Consider the following 23460-nt stretch of genomic DNA (forward strand, 5'->3'; position numbering starts at 1 on the left):
AATTAAGTATTTACAGCAGAATTCCAAATATTTTCAGTCAGCTTTAAAGTTTGCTCTGTATACTGGTAAATCACAACTAAATTATCTGGTTGGCTGTTTATTACGTGACAGCTATGAACAGCTGCTGCTTACTGCTAGCACATGAAATAGTTATTTCTTTATACATAGTATATGGTAAAGAAATAACTATTTCAAAAAGGTCTGCTAGATACTAGCAATACTCAGACTAATTTCTGATGTTAAAATTAACAATTTAAAATACTGAAGTGAATACTCATAACTTCAACATTCTAGAATAGTTCAGTGACTGGTTTCTTTACCCGTCAACAATATTTGTTATAAATGTTAAAAATTTGTTATTAAAAAAATGAAGAAAAATGGAAGCGGATTAATGCATCTACAGGTACATTAGCTAAGTATTTGTTTATGATATATACATTTCCTTTTCTTCAGCAAATTTGATGGATTTTCAGTAAAAAATGTGAATACTTTAACTCAAACCTCAAATATTCTGATTCTGCAATGCCACTGCAAAGCATAATAGGACTTCTTTAGGTACTTCATGCTTTCATTCTCTTCTACAGCATAGTTCCCTCTGCCAGAGTTCACCTATGCCACCTGCTGCTCCCATTGCCTCCTACCATCAGCCAAGAAGCTACATCACAGGAGACTGTGACACAGAAAATCAGCGTGAAAAACACTCAGCTTATAACAAGGGACTAGAATTGTAGCTGAGACTCAAAGCAACCTTTCTTTGAAACACATGGTCTTTCATTTCAAAATACCATTTTGTGAAAATGGATACTGTTCACAAACAAACAAAAATATTTTGTAAAAGAAAAGAAAATGCAGACAATTTTCTCATTAAAATAGTTGGGGGACAGAAATCTTACTCACCTCTACTTTGGTCATTTTGAGAAAATACAGTCTTTATTCAGGTATGGGTTTACTCAGTGAAAGATAAGAAAATATAACTTTCAGTGTCCTGTGTTTCCACTACCTATGCTTCACATTGAGGGGAAGCATTAGTGTGAAGCCTTTCCAGGTAAGAATCCAGTTTCTGTACTTCATGGATGCACAGAACTGCAATCTACTGATGTGCAATCTACAGAATATCAAATGTAGAGACCACCAGCCTCTTGTTTTAATGAATTACTTTGAGAAAATTAGTTCTATGGAATGTTTATCCTAAATTAACTTTTGCTGAAACCCACTAAGTTGTGAGTGGATTTATATTTGGCCTACTAAGATGCTAAATTAATAATCATATTAACTAAGTAATTTTTCCTTACTCTAACTTCCATGACAGTAAAGTCTAATATCTTGTGCCAAAGACCATCTCCTTTTCTTCTAGCAGTTTTTTCAGTATCATAATATGGGTTTCTGAAAAAATGTTAAGTACTAAATTATTCTGAAATTTTCATTAAAAGACTGAAAGACTAGTAGTTTTACAAATGCAATACAGATAAATTCTACTTCTGTTTGAAACTTTAGCTTCATAAGAAAGTTATCTGAAGACTCATGTATTTCAGATAAAGCTGTCAGAGCTGAAAGCCAAAGAAAATATAGCTACTCTATTTCCACTCCTCCTGGTACAGTGAAAGCACTTTGTTGCCAGCCCAACAACTTGATATAATTCTGAACTGCAGAGGCATGGACCATACCTTATTATGGATGTGTGAATCCAAGGCTGCTGTTAAGACAAAAATCAACTTTTCTGTATAGGTGTGAACCATCTAGGGGAATGGTAAACAGCAACATAATATTGCAGAACACAACAGCCCTTTGACAGTCATTTAATGTGTTGGGATTTATCTCACTTACCTCATTTATCTCCTCTTGAGCGGTGCAGTGTTGGAAATGCTGTGACAGCTCTTCCTCATACTTATCAGCTTTGGAGCTCCAGTTAATGCTATCACACTCAAACCTAGCAAGTTCTTGCTTCAGATTCCTTACAGAAAAATTCAAGGAATTCTAAACAGGAAATATACAAAGAAACTTATGAAACCAGCAAATGTATTGATTTAAAGAATCTAAAATGAAAATCATTTTGACGAAGAACATTCATAATCAGTCACAACAGGCTACAGTAAATTATTAAACCTTCACCGTAATGAGAGAAATTACATTGAAATTACAGTCACAGGTAGTCAGAGGAGTAGTTTGGAGTCAAAGTCACCACTCGCACATGGTTTCCTCTCTGAGTAAATAGGAGGGGCCCTACCCTGGTCCTTTACCACCTGGAGATTAGCTCCTTTACCACCTGGAGATTAGCTCTTTCTGCTGTCAATCAATTTATGGAGTCTGAGTAGAAGACTGGCAATGTGGATAATCTAGGAAGGTCATAAGGAATGTCTTGCTTTCTCCCTAGTAAATGGATACAGGGCAATGACAATTCTGCTCTGAATAACTAACTCCTTTCTAAAATGATATCCATTTTGCCATGCAAATGAGACTGGAATGCACTAATAAGGTAAGAGTGTTATGATATTTACTTTTTGTTCTTTTGTTATCCTTTCTTTATAGTAGAATAAATATGCAAAGCAGCCTTTACAAAGTAGCAGGATTCTAATATATAGATGTGGCATTCAAGAAATGAGCAGGGCCTTGAACTGCACAAAGAATACCAGAGAACAGAAAGCACTGATATTTTAAGATTAATTTCCTTTCTATTTCAAATCTATTTCAATGTTTTCCAGAGTAAAATTTGTTCACAGACCATTAAAAAATTAAAACAAGATTTCAAATAAATTAATTTTTTTTTTCACTTGGAAAAAGCAATTCAGAATGCATCTACTGAAGAAGTTGCATTGTTCCTGGATGTTTCATTTAGCTTGATGGCTGTATATCTGCAAACTTTAAAAGCAGAAATCTAAAAATGATCAACTGTTATATATTTTGCTTCCTTTTAAAAAGATCTTAAAAGCTCTGCATTTATTTTTTTCAGAGTATTAATACATTTTTGTACATCCAGAAGTCAGTCAGATAGTTCCAATAATCTTCCTTTATATTTATCCTTGATTTCATAAACCATTCTAATTCTACTCACAGGTTGCTGCACTGCAGACAAGATATCCACTCCCTTGGTAATAAGCAGTTTATATAGCTGTCTGATATATGCATGTTTCTCCTGAGCATTTATAAGATTGGCTTTAGCACGGTGCACATTTTCAGGATCCTTGCATATTTCAGGAATATCCAGTTCTCCTGATTTTGACAGACATTCCAGCTGGAATACATTTAAATGACAATCAGATGTGTTTAAAATAATGTGAACAAAGCTTACAATTCATTCCTTACCCATAATGTATTACACTAAACTTTGTTGATGTGTGTTTAAGTAATTAAATTTGGATTCAGATCTGAATTTTAAATTCTCCAAATTTCAAGCAGTTTTAGATCCAAAATTTTAATTCTGATCACCAGGCGGATAATGCTGTTTGTTTGGGGAATAAAGAGGCGATATGCACCAAAAGCAAAAAAGAGTTCAGCTGCAACTGCAAATTATACTCACTTCTTCTTTAATGCAATGGAATCTGACTGTCTTGTTGAAAATTTCATCATATTCTGTCATTGTGTCCTTTACCATTTGATGGAGATGAATAAGCTCACTTATTCTCTCGGAATTCTCTTTCACAGGAAATCCTTTCTGGTTTGGCAATTCTAATAATTTTATCAGGTACTCAAGCTCAGCATTCAGTTGCTAGCAAAAAAAGCAGAAATAACTCAAACATTACACAAACATCTTTGCAAATTTTCTCTTACATTTGATGAAATAACGTAATAATGGTAAATTGGCTTGGGGAAAACTCAATGCCATGCTCTTTAAAACATTCCCCTCATACTTTACTTTTTGCTAGGCATGAATCTCAGCTATTGCCCAGAAACAGCCTTGAACAAAACAAGCCAAACTGACCTGTGGGGGAATGGCAGACTGAAGTGTTGAAACTCAGAGACAGCACTCAGATGAAGCAGGAAGCTCACCGTAACATACCTCAGCCTCTGAACAGCTCCAACTTGACAGCATGAAGCTGATACTTTCTACTTCCACCACCCCAGCGCTTGTGTATGACTTTAATACCCAGCTAACACCACACAAGACATTCTCTGTTCACTGAAGGTACAATGTCTTCTCCCTTACCTTGTAAATATACACAAGCTTTTCCTTCTGGAAAAGTAAAACATAAAATTCTGCAAACCCAGATACTCTGTCTGGTGTCAACGTGAATGTCAGTCTTCACTGTACTAAAAAGAGGTTTAGATCCTGCATGCACTTCACTAGCTTGGTTTCTCACCTGATACTGTGGTTTCATTTGGTTAAGCTTTTTTTGTAGTTCCGAAACAGTAAAAAGATCACTTCCGAGGTCAACTGTTGCTGCAAGCTGGAGTGCTTCTTGAAGAATTTCTAATCCATGGTTAGTCTAAAAGGAAATAAAACAGTTCTATTTGTACATAGTAAATAAAATTTAGAAAGAAAGAAAAGAAAGAAGAAGATATTTTATTTACTAATTATTTATTTACTCATTACTTGTAGTAAAAAAATATTTAAACTCAACTCTAATTTTTTAACTAGTAAAAAGAGAGGTATTCTGAATTTAAGATGACTGTCTTATTTTATTTTAATTATAAACCTCTCTATCTTGAACTCTCTGACTGACAAAGGTGTGCAAAAATTATTCAGACACTGAGATCAGAGGACCCATACACACAGTTTATTTTCTGTGATAACAGATGTCATGGTTTAGTGATAAGTAGCAGTAGACAAACAGCAGCTACAAACCTCTGATTATGCTACTAGCCAAGCTAGTGTTGCTCCCTGCAAAGGATGTTTCAATCCTCTTTTCTTATGAACATGGTTACACATGGTTTAGTTTAGCAACTATTAAGTCACAACAAAATAGTGCTTTTTTAAAGAAAACAAAAAACCCCAAAATAGTAAAGCACTGCTAGAATAGTGTATGGATTTGATTAAAACTTAAAATTTGAAGTGGAGACTTGGACTTGTATGTGCTTGAACACAGAGACAAAAAACATTTCATGCTTCTTGTTGATTATCTGAATGACAGAATGGACTATGGATAAATATCTTACTGATCACCTCTCTCTTAAATTATACCTATAATAGTTGATAAGAAAGTCACAGACATGCTAATAACAAACTGGAAATGTTTGCTGCAGTTGCTTTCTTCCTATTTTACTTACAATTTTCAGTTGTTCTTTAAATATCCGGCACTTTTGCTTGATGGGTTTTACTTGAGTGATTTTAACATTCCAGATTGCCCAAAGATCGGTCAGCTCTCTCTTTTCTTTACTTAGATTAACAATGATATCTTCTGTTACTCGTACAGAGTTTTCTGCTTTCAATATTAAACTCTTATTTACCTGGCAAATGAACAGACACCTTTTTTTCCACAAATGTTTTCATAAAATACAATCAAACCCTCATAATATTAAAGTCTCAACAAATCTTAATAAAAACCAAGTACTTTAGCATAACTTTTTTGAAAAGTTCTGGTACTCTAGGTGCTTTTAAATACACTGTTCTCTTAGAAATAGGCATAGATCAACAGAATTTGTATAATGAGGACATGGCTAACTACGGCTAACAGATGGCCATGACCTCTCCCTTAACACCGCGTCATCAGATCATTCCAGTTCATTTTTTAGCAAAAAATTATGTGTCTTCATAAGTCTCTACCATTGTGCTTCTCTTTCCAGTCAAAATAAAAGAGAGGTGAAATGAAACTGAATTATTTTGGGTGTTTTCCTCTGTGCATTTGTAATCTCATCCTGAGAAGAACTTCATAAAGTTACAGAAGAGCTTCTGCCAACTAATACAATGCAGTCAGGCAATTGGCACCATACTCATTTAATACTCTGTCTTAGGAAAGGAACTACCATTATATTAAGAAAATATTACGGTTTAAAACCTAGAACAGGTACATAATGACTGAATTATTGCTATCTGATGTTGTTTAATGCTCATACAAAATAAAATCATTTCTGAAAGACAGAACTACCCAAAATGGCCTTATGGGGAATAGCAACTGGAGAGTGGCGTGGACAAAGACCACTCCTTTGTGCTGATAACCAAAGCAGCACTGAAGGCATGTGAGTGTGTTTAGCATTTGAACATTTGGTGCTTTTTCCTCTTTTTAACAGAGGCCATACCAGAAACACCAGAAACTGGGTAATGCTGGTTTTGCTTTTCCTGTTTCAGAATTTTTCTTTTAAGAAAAGTTGTGTTTGTAAATTACTTGTATGATCTGTATCTCCCAGATACTTAAAAACTACAACTTAAGAATACCATGGGAACAGAGTAGCTGAAAATACAGTGGCAACACACTTCCAGGTCTTTAGAGAGATAATATCTGAGGATATGTTTAGACTTTAAGTGACTGCAGTGCAACCTCACAGTCACACATATTTAGCTTGCCTTTACACTATCTTATCTGTGCCTGGATGCATCCAGCTGTGACAGCACACACTTTAGCTCACACTAACTGCCTGAGCACCTTCCTTCCTTAAGTAGGCTTTTCCAGCTCATCTTGCATGCTGCTGTATGTTACCAACACCCTCTTCTCACCCTAATGCAGATGTTCCCTTGTATGTCCTGTAAAAACAGAAAGCTGGATGTCCAGGCTGTCTACATTAGTGGGGATCACTTTAGGAAGAGTGGCTTAGGGAATGATTGCACATCTCAATTGATCAGCTCCTGAAGGGGTGCCGGAAAATTAGATAGGGATGCTTAGGCAGTGCAGCTGAACCCAAGACAGAATGTAAAGACATTAAGAAGGATTATCTATAAGTAGCTCTAGCACACATTCCTTTAGAAGAACTTCATACACTCAATTGGTAAAACTGACTCTTAGTGGAAGTAAAATAAAATGAATGCTGTACTTTTATATATGCTGCTTTCAAACATGAACCAAAGGGATATATGCATGTATTATATTTGTATGCATGGACTGGATCATTTACTAAGGACTCTGTCACTCTTAATCACAAAACTTTTTATATTATTTATAATGCCATTAGCACTCAAATAAGGCATTCATATTTTAAAAGTATATAACATCATTAGTCCCTTTAAAACTAGGTACTGAAGAAATCACCATCCATTTGTCACAGAACTAGGATTAGATCTCGTCACAGGCAAACATCAAATATTCAATATGGTTTATCGAATTATACTCACCATATCTACTAAATTAAGAAAATTGCAACCCATGTTTTGAGTTGAAAAAATCTTCTTTATAGCCTTTTGCCACTGAGTATTAGCTGACTCCATTGCAATTTTATTTTCAGCCTCCTTGTTTGTTTGCAGTGGTTCTGATTTATAGAATTCTTTCAGAGTTTGAATATCATTATTCACCTACAGAAATACATAAAATAAGCATCAAAAACAAATCAAAAATTGAGCTGCTATAAGAAGAAGGTACACAGACATGATAAAATTGAACAGCAGCCTCTGAATCTTTTCCAGGTTTTAAGTTCTATCATCTTCCCTGAAAGCTATACAAATGTAAATAATAAAAAAAGCATTAAATACCCTGTAAAGCAGTAGATGGCAACAATTTTTTCAATTTCTGTCACATATCATTACATTGATATTATATATACATGTGTATCAATACAATGATTTTCACAAATCTGTTTAATATGAAGTAACTGAAGTTAGCGATAATCCAAAGTAGACACAATCCAACTTTTTGGAGGTTTATCTTCAAATAAATAAATGCTATGGCTGATTTTATCTGATAGATTCCATTCTGTCCCAAATTTCTTTCTAAATATAAAAGAATAACCGTTTTGTAGAATCTTTAATCAAGAATTACACCAAAATGAAGAATAACTGTCCTGAGCATCAGTAGCACAGCTACCAAAACTATGCTGGTATTGAATGGATTATGATTTCAGCTAGAACTGGTTTATATTTAATTTTTAAACCCCTTAAGTGAATTAGCACTTCAGTGGAATTAGTGCACGACAGCAATAAAGATCTATATCAACATATTATGTGAAATATTTTAAAAATTATATAAGACAAAATCAGTAAATTTAAGAGTCAGAGTACATACACATAAGCACTTATATTATGCATATAATGAGACACCGCATTTGCACAGGAGAAAAAGTAAAAATTCAATTGTAATACTTGCTACAATGGAAATTTAAATCAGTAGAAAATCTGCACATAGACTAGTCATTATGGTTGATGCAAGTTCAAGATCAGGGCTGCTTTCTCTGATGGAACAGACCTCCTTCAAAGTAGAAAGGAGCTTACAAAACTTGCAGTGCTTTCAAGGTACAGCATCTACAGGATTCGTCTTAGCTAGCTAAAAGCACATTTTTTACTTGTAAGATTTTTCACAGTCTAGTCAGAGAATAAGTAATCTGTACCTCCATAGCTGACTTTAAAAAGGCCACATAAGTTTCTATGATTTCTAGCTTTGAACTAATTTTTTTTTCAATTTTTTTCAGTTCTTCATTCAGAAAGTCACTTCTGCTAGAAAAAGCTGCCACCTGATCAGGTTCAAACTCTTCCATATCTTTGATGATTCTCTCAGCTGCTTCCAGTTCATGTGAAGTTTCCTTTGAGGGTACAAGCATAGAACAATAAATAAAATGACTGAAAGGGACTTGTAATTATTGATATCACATTGTTAATTTTCAGTAGTATTGCTTTCTTTTGTATAATCCAATTACTTAGTTGAAGAAGAGTTTATAATGGACAGTATCTGCTGAAAATAATAATTTATTTCCTGTAACATTTTTATACTAAAAACTATGGATGTAGTTACTAACATAGCTATTTTGAATGAAAAAAAAAAAAAAAAAAGTAGCAATCTCAATATTCCGATTGAGTAAACCACAGTGTAAGAATGAAAACAACAGAAACATTCCATCAAGGAACACCAGTCTACATCTCTCTCAGCTGCTTGTCTAATACTTAATTCTCATAGAACTTCATGTCCACTCTACTGAGACTCCAGAAGCACTGGGTCCTCATAAGACTGCTGCTGTAATTGTTTTAAGGCTTAGCCTTGCAGCACTTTGCCTTATGAATCTTAGTTCCACACATGCCTTCATTCTTGAATCAATAATTGCTTCCTAGCCCCACACTAGTCTCTAACCCCTCAAGTAGACTACCCTGCATTCCAACCCAAACGAATGTTCTTGCATGCAGCAAATCTGCAGAAATCAGATGGAGATCAAATAGTGGGTTCTATCTGTTACTGTATCAACTGCTCAGACCCAGAAGTCACACTATGCTGTCTCAGCAAAAGCAAACATTTCAATGATTCAGCTGGGATTCTGGTTTTCAGATTCACTGTTCTTAAGCCATAACTTCATTTATCTATGTCTATATGCTTATCTAAATTTATATATTTAACTCAATAACCCTTAGCATATCTACCTCTGTCATTCAGCCAACAGCTCAAATTCTGGCATATCACAATCCACAGAAAGAATAGGTAAAAGTTACTATTTCTCAGGGCAACAATAAAAGTTAACATCCTGGCATGCAAAAATTTGGCAGAAAAGACACTAAAAACTGTTATACAGTCTTGTGGAACAGAAAGAGGATCTTGCTAATCTGCTGAACTATATGATCTCCAGAATTTCTTTAAAGTGAATTTTATTTCCACAGACACTGTACAGATCCAGCTCTCGGGTTACATAAACTGTTGCCTGAAATTAAAAATAACTTAATACTAGTAAGGAGTTGTAAGAACTCCAGCAATAGAGGATACTCCTAAAATATATACTGCCATGGTGTTCAGCGTAACCATGAAATATGCACCCGTGTCAAGACCACGGAGGGGATTCAACTCATTTTAAGCCACTTTCAGATACTGCAGTACTGCTATGGCAGTTGGAAAGGCCTTGGGTGTGACTTAAGAATATCCTCATCTGTGTAATAGTTGAGTGCTGCAGTGCTTTCCTACCACGGCTGCATTCCCAACATAACTCCTTCCAATTTTTTTTCACCTTGGAACTACTCTTTTTTTTTTTTTTTTCCCCCCTAAATCATCCCTTTTATTTGGCATAATAAACCACAAGAAGAGTTTTCTGTGCCTCTGACTATCTAGACAATTTTTAAACTTGGTGCCTCAGGTGGGAGTAGCAATCCACATTTGTGGAGTCTTCTTATCAAGGGTTGATAGTGGGATCCTGAGGTAGAAACAAATGATGAGATGGAGACAACGGGAATAACCAATGATATAAGGACTGATTTGTAGTGTTATTTGTGGTTTTTTCATTAACTACAGTTTTAAAATGAACTACAGATCTAGTTTCTTTCAAGAATCCGTTAGAAACTCTCAGTCCCTCACCTTATTTAGAATTACAAACAGCATGCATTTGTTTCTAAGACTACTTAACATTATTAAAGCAGCTTTTTTTTTTCTTTTTACCTTTGTTTCTTTAGCCAGTTCAAGGTGTTTGTTCAAAACTCTTTCTGACTCAGACAAACATGAACCAATCTCCATGCCAACTGCAAGCATCGGGGTGATTCTTTTAATCGACTGTGATACCTTTATTTGAAAGCATTATTTATATAGTTAATTTATTCAAGTAAACAGTATAAAAACAGTAGAAAACATCACTTTATATAGAAAATAAATGAAGCAACACTTGTCTGTTGGTGTTTACGTTATGTACTTTGTATGATCAGAGAAATTCAGGAAAATGTAACGGAAGAAAATGCTACTATTTCTCCTAAAAAAATTCTATGTTCAGAATTTGAGAAAAAAACTCCTGTTTGCTCTCATTTTATTGATAGTGACTTCCTTTATCCTAATTATCCCATTATTAAGGCACAACCGCATTATAATCTAGATATTATAATCTGGGCAGAAATACTTTTATTGTGCTCCAGGTTTTTTTGCAGAAAGTACATTTAAAACTTCTCTGCCAAGCTGAGAGCTACTTTTGTGCAGATACATATATACAACTATTTCATGGCCACTGAAAGATTTGTATATGCATGATGATAACAAAGCAGATTATGAAGAGCAGAAGCAGATGATACCAGAAGGAGTATGCATAGTTATTATCATACAGATGAACCGTATATTTTAAGAAGTGGCTACTGATTGAGGTTCAAACTTTATTACAGGAAGCACAGGAGCAGTTGAATTTAGCACCAGATTCTTTGGGATTCTTTCCATCAGCGGAATTAAAAGTGTTTTTCTTGGTAGGAATACAACAATAAACCCTGTCCACTGTAATGAAAGATCATGTACTATGACTCGAATCTTCAAAATGTTCTCAAATGCAAGACTGGGAGCAACATGATTTGAACAAACTGCAAAATGAAACCATATATCAAAATAATGAGGGTCTACATTTTGAGGTAAAACTACCTTCATAGTGGAAGTTTTGGCTTAAGATTCACAATATACTGGTGATATCATTTCTACAAGACCAACAGGAGATGTCATCAAATCTTTTATTTTCAGCTAAACTCAACAAGATTTTCACTGTCTTCTAATACCTCAAGGCCTCTTCTACATAAATTGTATGCAAAGGGACCATTTTATGGCAAATTAACTTCCCATTTGATTCAGAATAGTTCATTATAGACGTCATGCAAATATTATAAAACATCAGATTGCAGACTTAATTATTCAGTCATTAGATTTGATTTACTGGGGTTTTTTGGCTACCATCTGGTATTTCCTTCATATGAAGCTTGTTAAAAGTTTATATTTTTTAATTTGAATTTGTATATGGAACTGTATTTACGAGCCATTGTCTATTCCATCTCTGCAAAGTCATTAAAAATGTCTGCAGTACTACAGTTCATTCAACAGACTAAAGAGGTTGTGATGTCCTTGAGGCATCAGTATCTTAATGAATATAGGGAAATTTTATAGTGAACAATATCTACTCTCCTTCAGCCTTACTGAAAATTTCCCGTGGTTCACAGTCACCATGCTTATTAACCCTCAATTTTGCCACACTTCTATTTTTATCTTCAGCCAAATGAAACAGAAGACATAGAAACAGAACAAGAAACCTGCATGCAGGTCTCAGTCCCGATTGCTCACTTCTTTTCCAAAAGAACAAATTATAATAGTTCATTATCTAAGCAAATCCATACTTTAATAAAGATCACCGGTAAAATGTTGTCACGGAAACAGCTGTGTTTTTCAGAACAGTTTTGGGTTCATTTGTGCTGATAACAGCATTCTAACTACAACTGTGTACTCTCTCCAACAAACCAGTATGTTATTTGTAACTATTTGAGTCAACTTTAATATTCACATAGCTAAATTATGGAAATGTAATGTACTGTTCATGAATGCATTAAGAAAAAGAAACTTCATGATGTACCTTATTTAGGTGATCTTCAAGTGAGGCAGTCCACTGTTGTTTCTTCAAAGTAAATTCTTTATAATCTGGACACTGTATGATTAATTGATCTACTTTTTTTTTAACATATTCCATTGTTTTCTGAATTCCTGTCACCCAAGAGCTAAAATAGAACAGTAGAACTGTTGTTATTTCTCATTTTTGTCTCAATAATCAGGATTATAATGATTTAAAAAAAAACAAAAACACCTTTTTGTTGATTTGTATGACAAGTAACTTATGAATTTTAAACTGTGACCCTTAAAAGAAAAATAACCACAAGTAACATTAAAATGAATCCAAACAGAATTGATAATGAGTAGAACATCGGAATGACATTTCCAAACAAATCATTTATCACCAGTACATTAGATTCAGGTGACAGATACCCTGATTCACTGAGAAATATGTCATTTCACAAATAATTATGATTTCAGTTATACTATCTAAAGACAAAAAGCACAAATGGAGCAGCCTAAAAAAAAAGAAGAGATATGGCATATAACTTCAACTTTAAAAAGCATGTTTTCTTTGGACTTTCAAATATTTCAGTGTTTTTACAGTAGCTGGAAAAAAAAAGTCATATACATTCTAAGTCAACATTTCTTTACAGATGTTGTTTTAACCGGAGAAAAGACATCAATTTACAAAACAATAGCTTGCCTTATAACTAAGAATATTTAATATTATGTAAGCAATTCATAGTCTGAATACTTTAGACAGTCCTCTTCAAATCGTAAAGAAGTTATGACATGCAATTAAGATCTGAAGTTTTGATATAAAAAACTCACATATCAATTTACTACTGAAATTCTTCATGATAAGAAATTTTGTAAGACAAACATGTTCAAAATAAGTTTTTTATTCATTTCATTAGAAACTTATGTTAATACAGGTACTTATTCAAAGCTTCCTCCTTTGCCCTCCAAATTTAAAGGCAATTTTCTCCTCACTTCAGATCAGGAGTTGAATTCTGCAACCTCAAAGAAAAATCTTGTTCTACACTACTAACACAAATTATGGTATTAATAGACCATTCAGTTCAAATCTGGTCCACGAATTGGACAAAAAGAGTAATCAAATTTTTAGTCCTTTTTAGAGAGTAGGTGGCTTTAATTTCTGTAAATTACACTTTCAAAAAAGCAACCTGTTAGTTTGTGTTTAAATTCTAAAAATGTCACTACACTATTTCAGTACTCCTTAAAAAGAGGTATGTTTAAAAAATTCTACTAGAACCACTCTTAAAAAACGCAATAAGAGACCAAGATTTATAGGTTTTGAAAATTATAATTTAGATCTCAATAAAATCTCTGAAAGTATCATTGGTTTGTTATGAGTTAACATAATAAATTTATAACAGCAGTAAAATAAAGACAGTTCTTATAATCATAGGCAAGCTAATTGGCTGGCAAAGTAACAAGGATTCTGTTAATGGACAAAACTGCTGATTGTATTTTTTTATTTTTTTATTTTTACAATTAATACACGTAAATTTTTGCTCCTGTTTTTCCAGCTGGTTATAATTTAAAAATATGACAGCTCAAAAATCAGACTTACCAATATTTTCATTTTGACACACTTTAGGATTACAAGAAAGAACTGCCTTCTGTCACTTTTTCATAATCTATCCCTCTTCCAATGTGAACATTTTCATTTATTTGGATTATCTTTTAGTATAAGGCTGCAACATGCTCCAAGAAGATTTAAAAGTAGGACAGAATTAACATCATATTTCTCCATTTTTACTGTGAGTTGGATTCCAATTATGCCATCAAAGTCAGTGTCACTAGCCTTAAACATAGTCCTCCAATGTGAGGACTACCTAAATCATAAACTACTAGAGCTTCTTTTTTAAAACTAGTAAAGTCATGCAAGTAGCAAAGCATGCAATACCTTCTCTGTCACAAATGGTGCAGAAATTCTAAAATTATTGTGCTCCAACTTCTCCTTCAGGGAGCTGGCAGCTATTTTCAAATTTCGCACAAATTTGTACTTGCTGCCAGCTAGTTCAAGAATCCTACCAGATTTCAAACACTTAACAGCCACATATAGCTTTGTCAAATCATACTTTCTTGTCCGTCTTATGAAAAAGAAGCTTTTCAAAAAAATAACTAAACTTTTTCACATCCACACCTTTCACCACCTTTGAATGGCGATTGCCCATGTCACTCAGGATTTTTGGTCTGGTCAGATAAAGCAAATGAGAAGTCTGTGAGGGCCATTAAGACTACCAGTGAATTGTGCAATAAAGGGAACAAAATAGTCATCAGGATTTAGTATTGATAGGAGTTCTCTTTTCTGTCCAAATCTTCCCTTTGACCTTCAGCTGTTCAAACAAATCTTGTCCCATATGGGTGAATCGCTGGACTAAACACCCGCCAGCATTTAAGGATAGCACAGTGGCTTATATATTACAAAAGGCCTCTCTCTTTCCTCTTTTTAAAAATACAAATATTTCTGGTGGAAATTAATATTCTAAAATATAACACCTTACAATGCTTGCTGACAGAACTCACTGTGTCACCATTACTAGTCTTTATGAGCTGGCTGGGAGAATTCTAGATATCTCCTAAAGCCATGAGTTGGGCTTATGCCTTAGTGTACAAAAAGTTGAATGTGAGTCAGGATCATTCTTGTGGCATTGACAGGCTTTGAGCAAGGGATTGCACCAAGTGACCTCCAGAGTTCCTTGCCAGTTTAAATTATTCCATTATTTTAATCCTCAAGCCCATGTCTAGGATTATAAACTGTCCCACCTGCGCAGAAGTACCAGCACTACTCATTGAAATATATGGCAAACTCATTACATTCAGGCAACGAGGTCTGAAGGCAGTAGGGTAAAATTAAAAAAAATAATATTCTCTGTTTGTTTTCTGAGAAAGGGACTTACTTATTTTTATGATGCAAGTGGACATTTAAAATATTTGAAAGTCTGGAATTTTTCACTGTTCTTTAGAAACAGCAAAATACATTTCCAGTGAGATTGCATATTGATATTAACTTTCATCTTCCTTCTCTAAATCAGTACTGCTTCAGCTGTAATGCTCTGCCGTTTTTTAAATTATAATGCCTTCTAGGCAGAAATCTTACCTTCTTTATTTATTTATATAGTATCTTGAGCAGTGCTTTGGCATACAGGATGTCTGACTGTGCATTACCTGTTTTTATTGAATTTTACCAGAAATGACTGATAGAATTATTTTGATAAATTCATCCCATTATTCTTGATGTGTATTGATGATATCTTACTTCCCCACTCCTGATTTGGACTGCTTAAACAATTTTTAAAAGCTCTTAATAAGGAAGAAAGGAAATTAATGACTTGTTATTTTAGGGATTCATTTTATCAAGGTCTTTAGCATTCCTAACATTAATCAATGCTGTGCAGACATAATTTGAAACACAACATCTGCTTCTGTTGAGGTAACATCAAGCAGAACATCATGTCCTAGAGAACAGTAGTGTGCATTCTAGAATTATGGCTGGTTTGGGAACCAAAGCCAAAGTTCCACTGAGGAAATCCCTTTCCATTTAATTAAAATATCAGAAGGTGCTGAAGCAGTAACAATAGCTGTAAGGCCAACTTCATGTGTTCACAAAACAATCTTCCATTTGAATTTTCTATTTCATCCCTCTGATAGTGTCAAGCCAATTACATGTGGGATGACAGGTAAAGCACTTCAGATAATTTTTTTTTGCAAGGTCATGAGATTAAATGAAAATTTATCTAGAGTTTTAATTGATATGTTAAAGTAAAGCTATTCAAATTTCAGGAATAATTAAGGACATAAGCCTGTAATGGGAAGGTAGAGCCAAGATGACCATGAGCCTACCATCAGTTATGATCATCTTTGAAGTAGAACTCATTAGTATAAACCATCTTTATTCTTATTTCACCAGCATTCTACTAAGACCTTCAGGTAGAAGATATTAAGCCACTAGGACCGATTGTAAATTAACTCATACTCTACATCAGTGTAAAAATCATAGCTGTGGAGTACATCATCGCTGTAATTAGTACAAGCTTTGGAAGAAAAAAAAAAGTTATTTCATTCATGAATTAAAACTACTAAGAAGCGGAGAAGCTTCCATATTTTCTGCACTTGGTTTAACATCTGTATTTTTTTCTTGTGTCTAAGCACATTATAATTGCTACAATCACGACTTTCAAAAAGGTCTAAAAGGATTACATTGGGCAGTGGGGAGTGTTCATAGCCATTGGTATTTTATTTTTCATTTACATACATTTACTTTTCCAAAACGTTAATGAAATCGTTGTTTCTGAACACTGCCCTAACATACCAATTTCCCTGTTTGACACCACTCTTGCAAGTAGCATGTAGTATTCCTAAGGATTTTTGTTAAAGAGATTGGTTTGTATAAATATCAATAGATAAGTATGGCAGAAACTTTGAGTTTCAAGTCATTTAATACCTATTTAATTAACTACACTGGCTCTAAAGGTAGTCTGATTCTAACTAGTTGGGTTATAAAGCAACAGGTGAATATGGAGAAATGCAGCAAATATGCAAAAATGGAGGGAATACCTGTGAGAATCTGCTTTATCAACTAAAGTTTGTCCTTTCTGCAAAGTAGTCACTGTGCAACCTTTAATTGCTTCCTGTAATTCCTTGTACTTCATTATCAAGATAGGCAAACGTAACCCTTCTGAATTAAAGATTTTAAGGTAATTCTCGATACCTTCAAGACCATCAAGTACCTGAAAAAAAAAATCTATTGTCAATATTTCTCTAAAAATGTGCACATATATTCTTTTACACAAATAGATGATCAATAGACATTTAATACTTGACATATCTTCAAAAACGAAAAGCAGTATTTTAATGTAGGGCCTGATACTGACTTTGCAAGTCACATAAGGACACAGGCTTTTTTTTCCACCTATTCTCTGTTTTCCTTTAATGCAAGCAGAAGTTTCTCATTCAAATACCAGAAAAAAGCAGCAAAAGTACCCTAAAAAGACTCCTGTCTTTTTAGACAGGGATAGGACAACATTACACTACCACATGACTAAATTTAGTAAATACTAATATCAGCAAAATAGAAACATGCCCAAACCTACTGTGCCTAATTAGCATCGAATCGGTAGCACTGTATTCTTTTATACAGTTTTTTGTTGTTGTTGTTGTTGCTCTAAACATGAGAAAAAACAGGAAATCTAAATAAAGCAAATGAGTAGACAGTGTCTAATAGCATTAATTTCTCATTGAGCTTATAAATTTATGTAACAAATTAAAAATGGAGTTAATGTAAAATGGACTACTCTGTATACATATTTTTAAAAGGAAATCAACTGTTTGTACAACACAAAACTTGTGTTATGAGTTCACCAACCTCTATATATACTCTAAGCTTTAGTTCAGTGAATAATTTTGCAGACTTGCAGTCTGAAAATACACTGCTCTTGAAGCCTCAGTTCATCTCCGAGAAGAATTCTGAGTGACAACAAAACTATATACATGCTAAAATACTGTCTTTAATTGTGTCAGCTTTAAAATTACTACATCAGAACAGCAAATAAGCTTTGAGGCAGACTAAATTTCTGAATTTTACTTTAAGGAGTTTTGAAAAGTTTTACGTTCATAAAAAGTTGAAAAGAAAAATTCAATGAGATTCACAATATGATGCAGCTAGCTTCAGCATATTACATATGAACCAAGAACTCAGCAGCTGAGAATGAAACCTATATTGCTGACTCAGAATAGCAAGGAGGGAGACCTGAACTCTGAACAACTCAAATTGTTGCCAAAGAAATGAAGGAAAATAAAGAAAAGAGGATAAGCAAAAGTAATTCAACTTTTATACACAATGGATTAAAATAGGACATGTATACTATTTTATTGTCTATGCCACATTATCTTTTTTTTTGCAGAATAAAGGATTCAGCACTTAAAAAAAAAAATAAATACCCTGACCTTACAAAGAAACTTTTCTAAGAACAAGAACATTCCATCAGAGGAAAAGCGTAATTGAAGGTACTCAGGAAGGACTTTACCTAAACATTAAGTCCTTTTAGTCATCACTAAGTATAAAAAAGGCCATACACTTCAGATCAAGACAGGAATTACAATCATCTTTGGAAACTTATAGATTCATGGACCTATGTGAATCTCAAAGATTTTTTTCTGTAAATAGAGGCCATTCACATGGACTCAGGAACTATGTGAAGTTTATTAATTTTGTGTAATATGTTCTGTATAAAGAATTTTAGTCCTCAGGACTATACTTAAGAATAATAAATTAAAGAGTCATAGGAGAGTTACATACTATTCAAGAATGATTATGGATTTATAAGAATTTCAGAATGAGTTAACCAGTCAGCCAGACTTACTGTAAGTGTTACTAGTTAGCATATTTAACTAGGTAAGCAGCAAGTCTAAGATCATGTTTTCAGTCTTGCTAAAAAGCAATAGGGAAGTTTAAAATGAATAAATCAAAAAAGTAAACATCAGTGCCACTATTATGGTCAAAGAGCAAAATGGCAACTGGACTGTTTAAAAGACAACCAGGATCAAACAAAAAAAAATGCAAACAAAAAAATGGTATTCTCTGCACCTTCTCTTCCTAAACATATCAGAGTAGCTTGTGTTCTCATCAAACTGCACCTTCAAGGATGACAGACAACTTTATTGAGTTGTACTGCCTGCTTTCTCAGTGCTGTTACTACTTTGATCAACCAAGGCTGCTATCAAGAGCAAAGAACGTTTCCTCATGTTCTATTTCAGTTGCAAGTAGGAAGCCCGGTTACGGAAAGATATTATCTAGATTGACTTTTTCCATAGCAGCCGCTGCAGTCATTTGTAGTTCTATACCCTTCCTATTGTAGTCAGAATAGCAATATCAGGACCTAATTTCAGACTTTCAATAACTCAACCAAATCAACATTAAAAAATCCACACAAAGCCAGCTTTCTACCTCTATCTCAGATTCTTTTCAAGAACTAGCATACATGCATATCTCTGATTATTTTTTTTATAGCATAAGCATATTTTGGCATAGACAACAGAATATGGGAATATGAGAAGAATTTTTGGCAGATAATACTTCCCAAATACTCTTCTCAATATAGTTTTTTCTAAAAAGTGGGGGTTTTTTAAATGCATTTGCCATTTCAGATAGAAGTTTGAGGTGAAAGGTCGTATTAAAGAGTAATCAGATTTGCACTTTTTCCATTCCAAATTGTTTAGCAAACTCTGGTTAATCCCACATATATCAGCCTTCAAGAACATACTGACAGCTTTATTATCATGTTATTATTACAGACTTGTCTTCTTACCAACCTTGCCAGCTGTATGAAAAAAATCATTGGCCTCTTGTAGCAGGGCTTTCCTTTCTTCCATATGGAAGCACACTTCTTCTCGCAACAGAGAGATTTTCTGATTTGAAAACTTTAGATGCTCTTTTTCTGTATAGTCCTCTGAGAGCAAGATCTTAAGTGCTTCAGCTTCCAGTTGTTCCACAGCGGAATTCCATTCCTAAGAGGAAAAAATCCATTTTAATCAACTACACATAAAAAAACCAAATTAAACCAAATTAAAATATTGCCTAGACTGCCTAATAGCTGCTTCTAGTGGCACAATTTCTGCTGAGAGCTGTCTGATAATCAATTCAATGAAATTACTCTCCCTCACAGTGAGGTCTGCTATCATCCTTAACACTCCCTATTGTACATTTTCTCTGATTTCCTAAACAAAACCACAAGCCCATTCAAAGCACATCTCTGCCTTAACTGACCACGAACACTCCTACTGGCAGTGACAGATAGAAGAGATGCTTTAAAAAGGAAGATCATACTTGAGCTTTTCAAGACACAGAAACATTATTGACACTTAATTGAGCTAGGTACATAAAACTAAGGTGCTTTAAAATTAATTCAGTTGAATCATTATCAGTTTGCATATAGACATTTTGCCTACATTGTACCACTTGGAAGCATATTTAGCTAATCAGAACTGATTGTCTATTTGACTCCTATTTCTTTTTTCAACTTTCCATACTGAACTGACTTGTGCTTCTAGTGTACTGACCAAAACGTAGGGACTAAACCTTCATGAACAAAACTTTTTTTTCCCCCTACATTTTTTTAGCTGTGATAAATGTTATTACAGTATTCAGTCCCACACTCTTCTTTAGGTTATAAGGAGGTATCGAAAGGCATATCAGACTAGATGGCCCAAACGGAAAGGAGCTTTGCTGTAAGAGAGTCAAGAGAAAAAACACCATTTCATCTCCTCCTGTCTTGCAACTACTGCTTTGGTGCCCAGTTGCTGCTTTGTTTTTCTTGTGTTTTTACAGAAAAAACTATAAAACAGTAAAGCTGTTACACAGGGTACTTTATAACTGCTGTGCTTGTCAACAGTTAAAATTGTGTATTATTATGATGTTCAAAACAAAAGGAGCTTCTGATACTATACTACAATTTCCTGTGCCTTAGGTAGCATATTTCCTCCATTTTTCCTGTTAATGAATTAAGAGACGAACCTTGTTGAAATTCATTTAGAATTTCCTTCTACATATTTGTATCAAATGACTGTTAAAGCAGACAGAAAAATCTTTTAAAATAAGACAAAATTTATTTCCATTAAAATGAAAACACTCCAAAGTATGCATATGGCACAAGAAGATTATAGGGCAGGTTCTTCTATTTTCAGCATGCTTAAAGAACATTAACCTCACATTTGATGTTCCTTTTTAGAGAAATTATTGCTAGCAAAGGATGTTATTTTGAAAGTTTTCCCAGTAGTAGTAATCTGGTTTTTCACAGATCTTTCACAAACAGTAGCAATTTTAACTCCCTATCTCACCATGCCGCTTTATCCTTCTTTGAAGTACAAAAAGGGAGAGTAAACCTATTTTTGAATGTGTAGTTCACTGCATTCCTTTTCTGATGTTGTCGATTGTTGCGACAACGACTAGTATTGTAAACACACTTGTTCAAAGAGATCAGCAACTTATTTTACATAGAATTCTCCACCAGATGCAGGTACCAGATCCACCAGATGCAGTCTCTCCCTGCCTATTGGTATGGACTAGATCTGGACCAACAACTGTTGAGAGATAGTCTATAATTCCCAGCATAGCCAGCATTCCCAAAATAGCCAGGCTTAGATAATACATGGCAATTCCAACAGACTGGACCAATTTCCTTGCTGCATTCTAGATTAACTTCAACCATTCAAGAAAAAGACCTATCATTATCCACAGGTCAGTGAAAAGCAGTACTCAAAATGGAAAACACATGCATTCACACCATGCCTGTATGTTCTTGCCTTGAACTTTGGATTCACTTCTACAGCTTCACAGCACGTGAACTAAAGCTTAAACAGAGGGTATTGACGTGGGTAACAAAAGTGATTTTAAAATAGAAACAAACCCATGCAAATAAGGAATGTAATGCCTGCTGTGATAGCAATGCAATAGTCTCAAAATAGTGAATTATATAAAAATACCTTTAATCTCTCTCAAAAAAGCAACTACCAAGATATATTAAGGTATGAACTTTTCTGTATTAATTAGTCTGTAGTACTAACCGCTGCAGGTTATACCAGAGACAAATATTTTAGTGAAGTTGAGGAAAAGAAGGATGCACATTTTATATGATAAATGAGATTCTAAACAAGATTTTAACAAGCATATTTTTATTAAAATTAAAACCAATTTTAGAGGATATTAAAATTTATTTAGGTATTAAGTAAGCTTTTTGAGGGGGAAAAATTTAAAAAAGACTTAATAAACATAAAAGGACTGCTAACACCTTCACTGAAGTAGTAGAAATGTTCTAGATTACAGACGTATTTGATCAGTATCCTATTTCTGTGCAATGCAACATATTCCTTTGTCTTGAAAATCTAATGAATAGGAAAAGGAAAATTATGACAATCCTGCTGAGTTTGTAAGTAATTTTTCTACTGTGGTGAATATTCTTCACCTTCCTGCCATGGAAGAGCTAAGCAGCTGTAAACATCTATAGACCTGCATTAATGCCTTATCTAGCTTCTTCACATTAAATCTACTCTTGCTTTTAGCTTTTATTATAGTATTACCAATTAAAAAAAAAAAAAAAAAAAAAAAAAAAAAAACACAATGCCACAAAAAACCAAACCACCTAAGGCCAGCCTATAATATTTCAATTTAGTTAAAATGTTTCATCCAGAAACAAACCCATGCAAATAAGGAATGTAATGCCTGCTGTGATAGCAATGCAATAGTCTCAAAATAGTGAATTATATAAAAATACCTTTAATCTCTCTCAAAAAAGCAACTACCAAGATATATTAAGGTATGAACTTTTCTGTATTAATTAGTCTGTAGTACTAACCGCTGCAGGTTATACCAGAGACAAATATTTTAGTGAAGTTGAGGAAAAGAAGGATGCACATTTTATATGATAAATGAGATTCTAAACAAGATTTTAACAAGCATATTTTTATTAAAATTAAAACCAATTTTAGAGGATATTAAAATTTATTTAGGTATTAAGTAAGCTTTTTGAGGGGGAAAAATTTAAAAAAGACTTAATAAACATAAAAGGACTGCTAACACCTTCACTGAAGTAGTAGAAATGTTCTAGATTACAGACGTATTTGATCAGTATCCTATTTCTGTGCAATGCAACATATTCCTTTGTCTTGAAAATCTAATGAATAGGAAAAGGAAAATTATGACAATCCTGCTGAGTTTGTAAGTAATTTTTCTACTGTGGTGAATATTCTTCACCTTCCTGCCATGGAAGAGCTAAGCAGCTGTAAACATCTATAGACCTGCATTAATGCCTTATCTAGCTTCTTCACATTAAATCTACTCTTGCTTTTAGCTTTTATTATAGTATTACCAATTAAAAAAAAAAAAAAAAAAAAAACAAACACAAAACACAAAGCCACAAAAAACCAAACCACCAAAAGCCAGCCTAAAATAATTCAATACAGTTAAAATGTTTCAACCAGATTCTAAGTGGTTTAATAAGAAAACTAATTCCACATATTTCAACAAATTTAGCTTTGTTCCATTTTGAAAAAGAAATATCTCAGAGTCCCATATAGAACTGTGTTTTGCTTATGCTTCAATATACCTGCATTG

At 33.8% G+C, this 23460-nt stretch overlaps 1 protein-coding gene across 3 annotated transcripts in view; it reads right to left on the minus strand.

Moving 5' to 3' along the window:
- Nucleotides 1-23460, minus strand: part of CCDC141 (coiled-coil domain containing 141) — a 91835-nt gene that overhangs the window by 28881 nt on the left and 39494 nt on the right. For all 3 annotated transcript variants that reach the window (XM_014954481.1, XM_014954483.1, XM_014954482.1), the window contains exons 8-18: nucleotides 19665-19859; nucleotides 16911-17083; nucleotides 12346-12487; nucleotides 10422-10541; nucleotides 8404-8595; nucleotides 7199-7375; nucleotides 5203-5382; nucleotides 4296-4421; nucleotides 3515-3703; nucleotides 3050-3229; nucleotides 1825-1974 (exon numbers count right to left, since the gene is read on the minus strand). In XM_014954481.1, the coding sequence (XP_014809967.1) occupies nucleotides 1825-1974; nucleotides 3050-3229; nucleotides 3515-3703; nucleotides 4296-4421; nucleotides 5203-5382; nucleotides 7199-7375; nucleotides 8404-8595; nucleotides 10422-10541; nucleotides 12346-12487; nucleotides 16911-17083; nucleotides 19665-19859 (1824 nt within the window). The remainder of the gene's footprint in view (nucleotides 1-1824; nucleotides 1975-3049; nucleotides 3230-3514; nucleotides 3704-4295; nucleotides 4422-5202; nucleotides 5383-7198; nucleotides 7376-8403; nucleotides 8596-10421; nucleotides 10542-12345; nucleotides 12488-16910; nucleotides 17084-19664; nucleotides 19860-23460) is intronic.

This window comes from Calidris pugnax, unplaced genomic scaffold (genome assembly GCF_001431845.1).
Source record: "Calidris pugnax isolate Ruff unplaced genomic scaffold, ASM143184v1 scaffold103, whole genome shotgun sequence".
In the NCBI taxonomy this organism is placed as follows: Eukaryota; Metazoa; Chordata; class Aves; order Charadriiformes; family Scolopacidae; genus Calidris; species Calidris pugnax.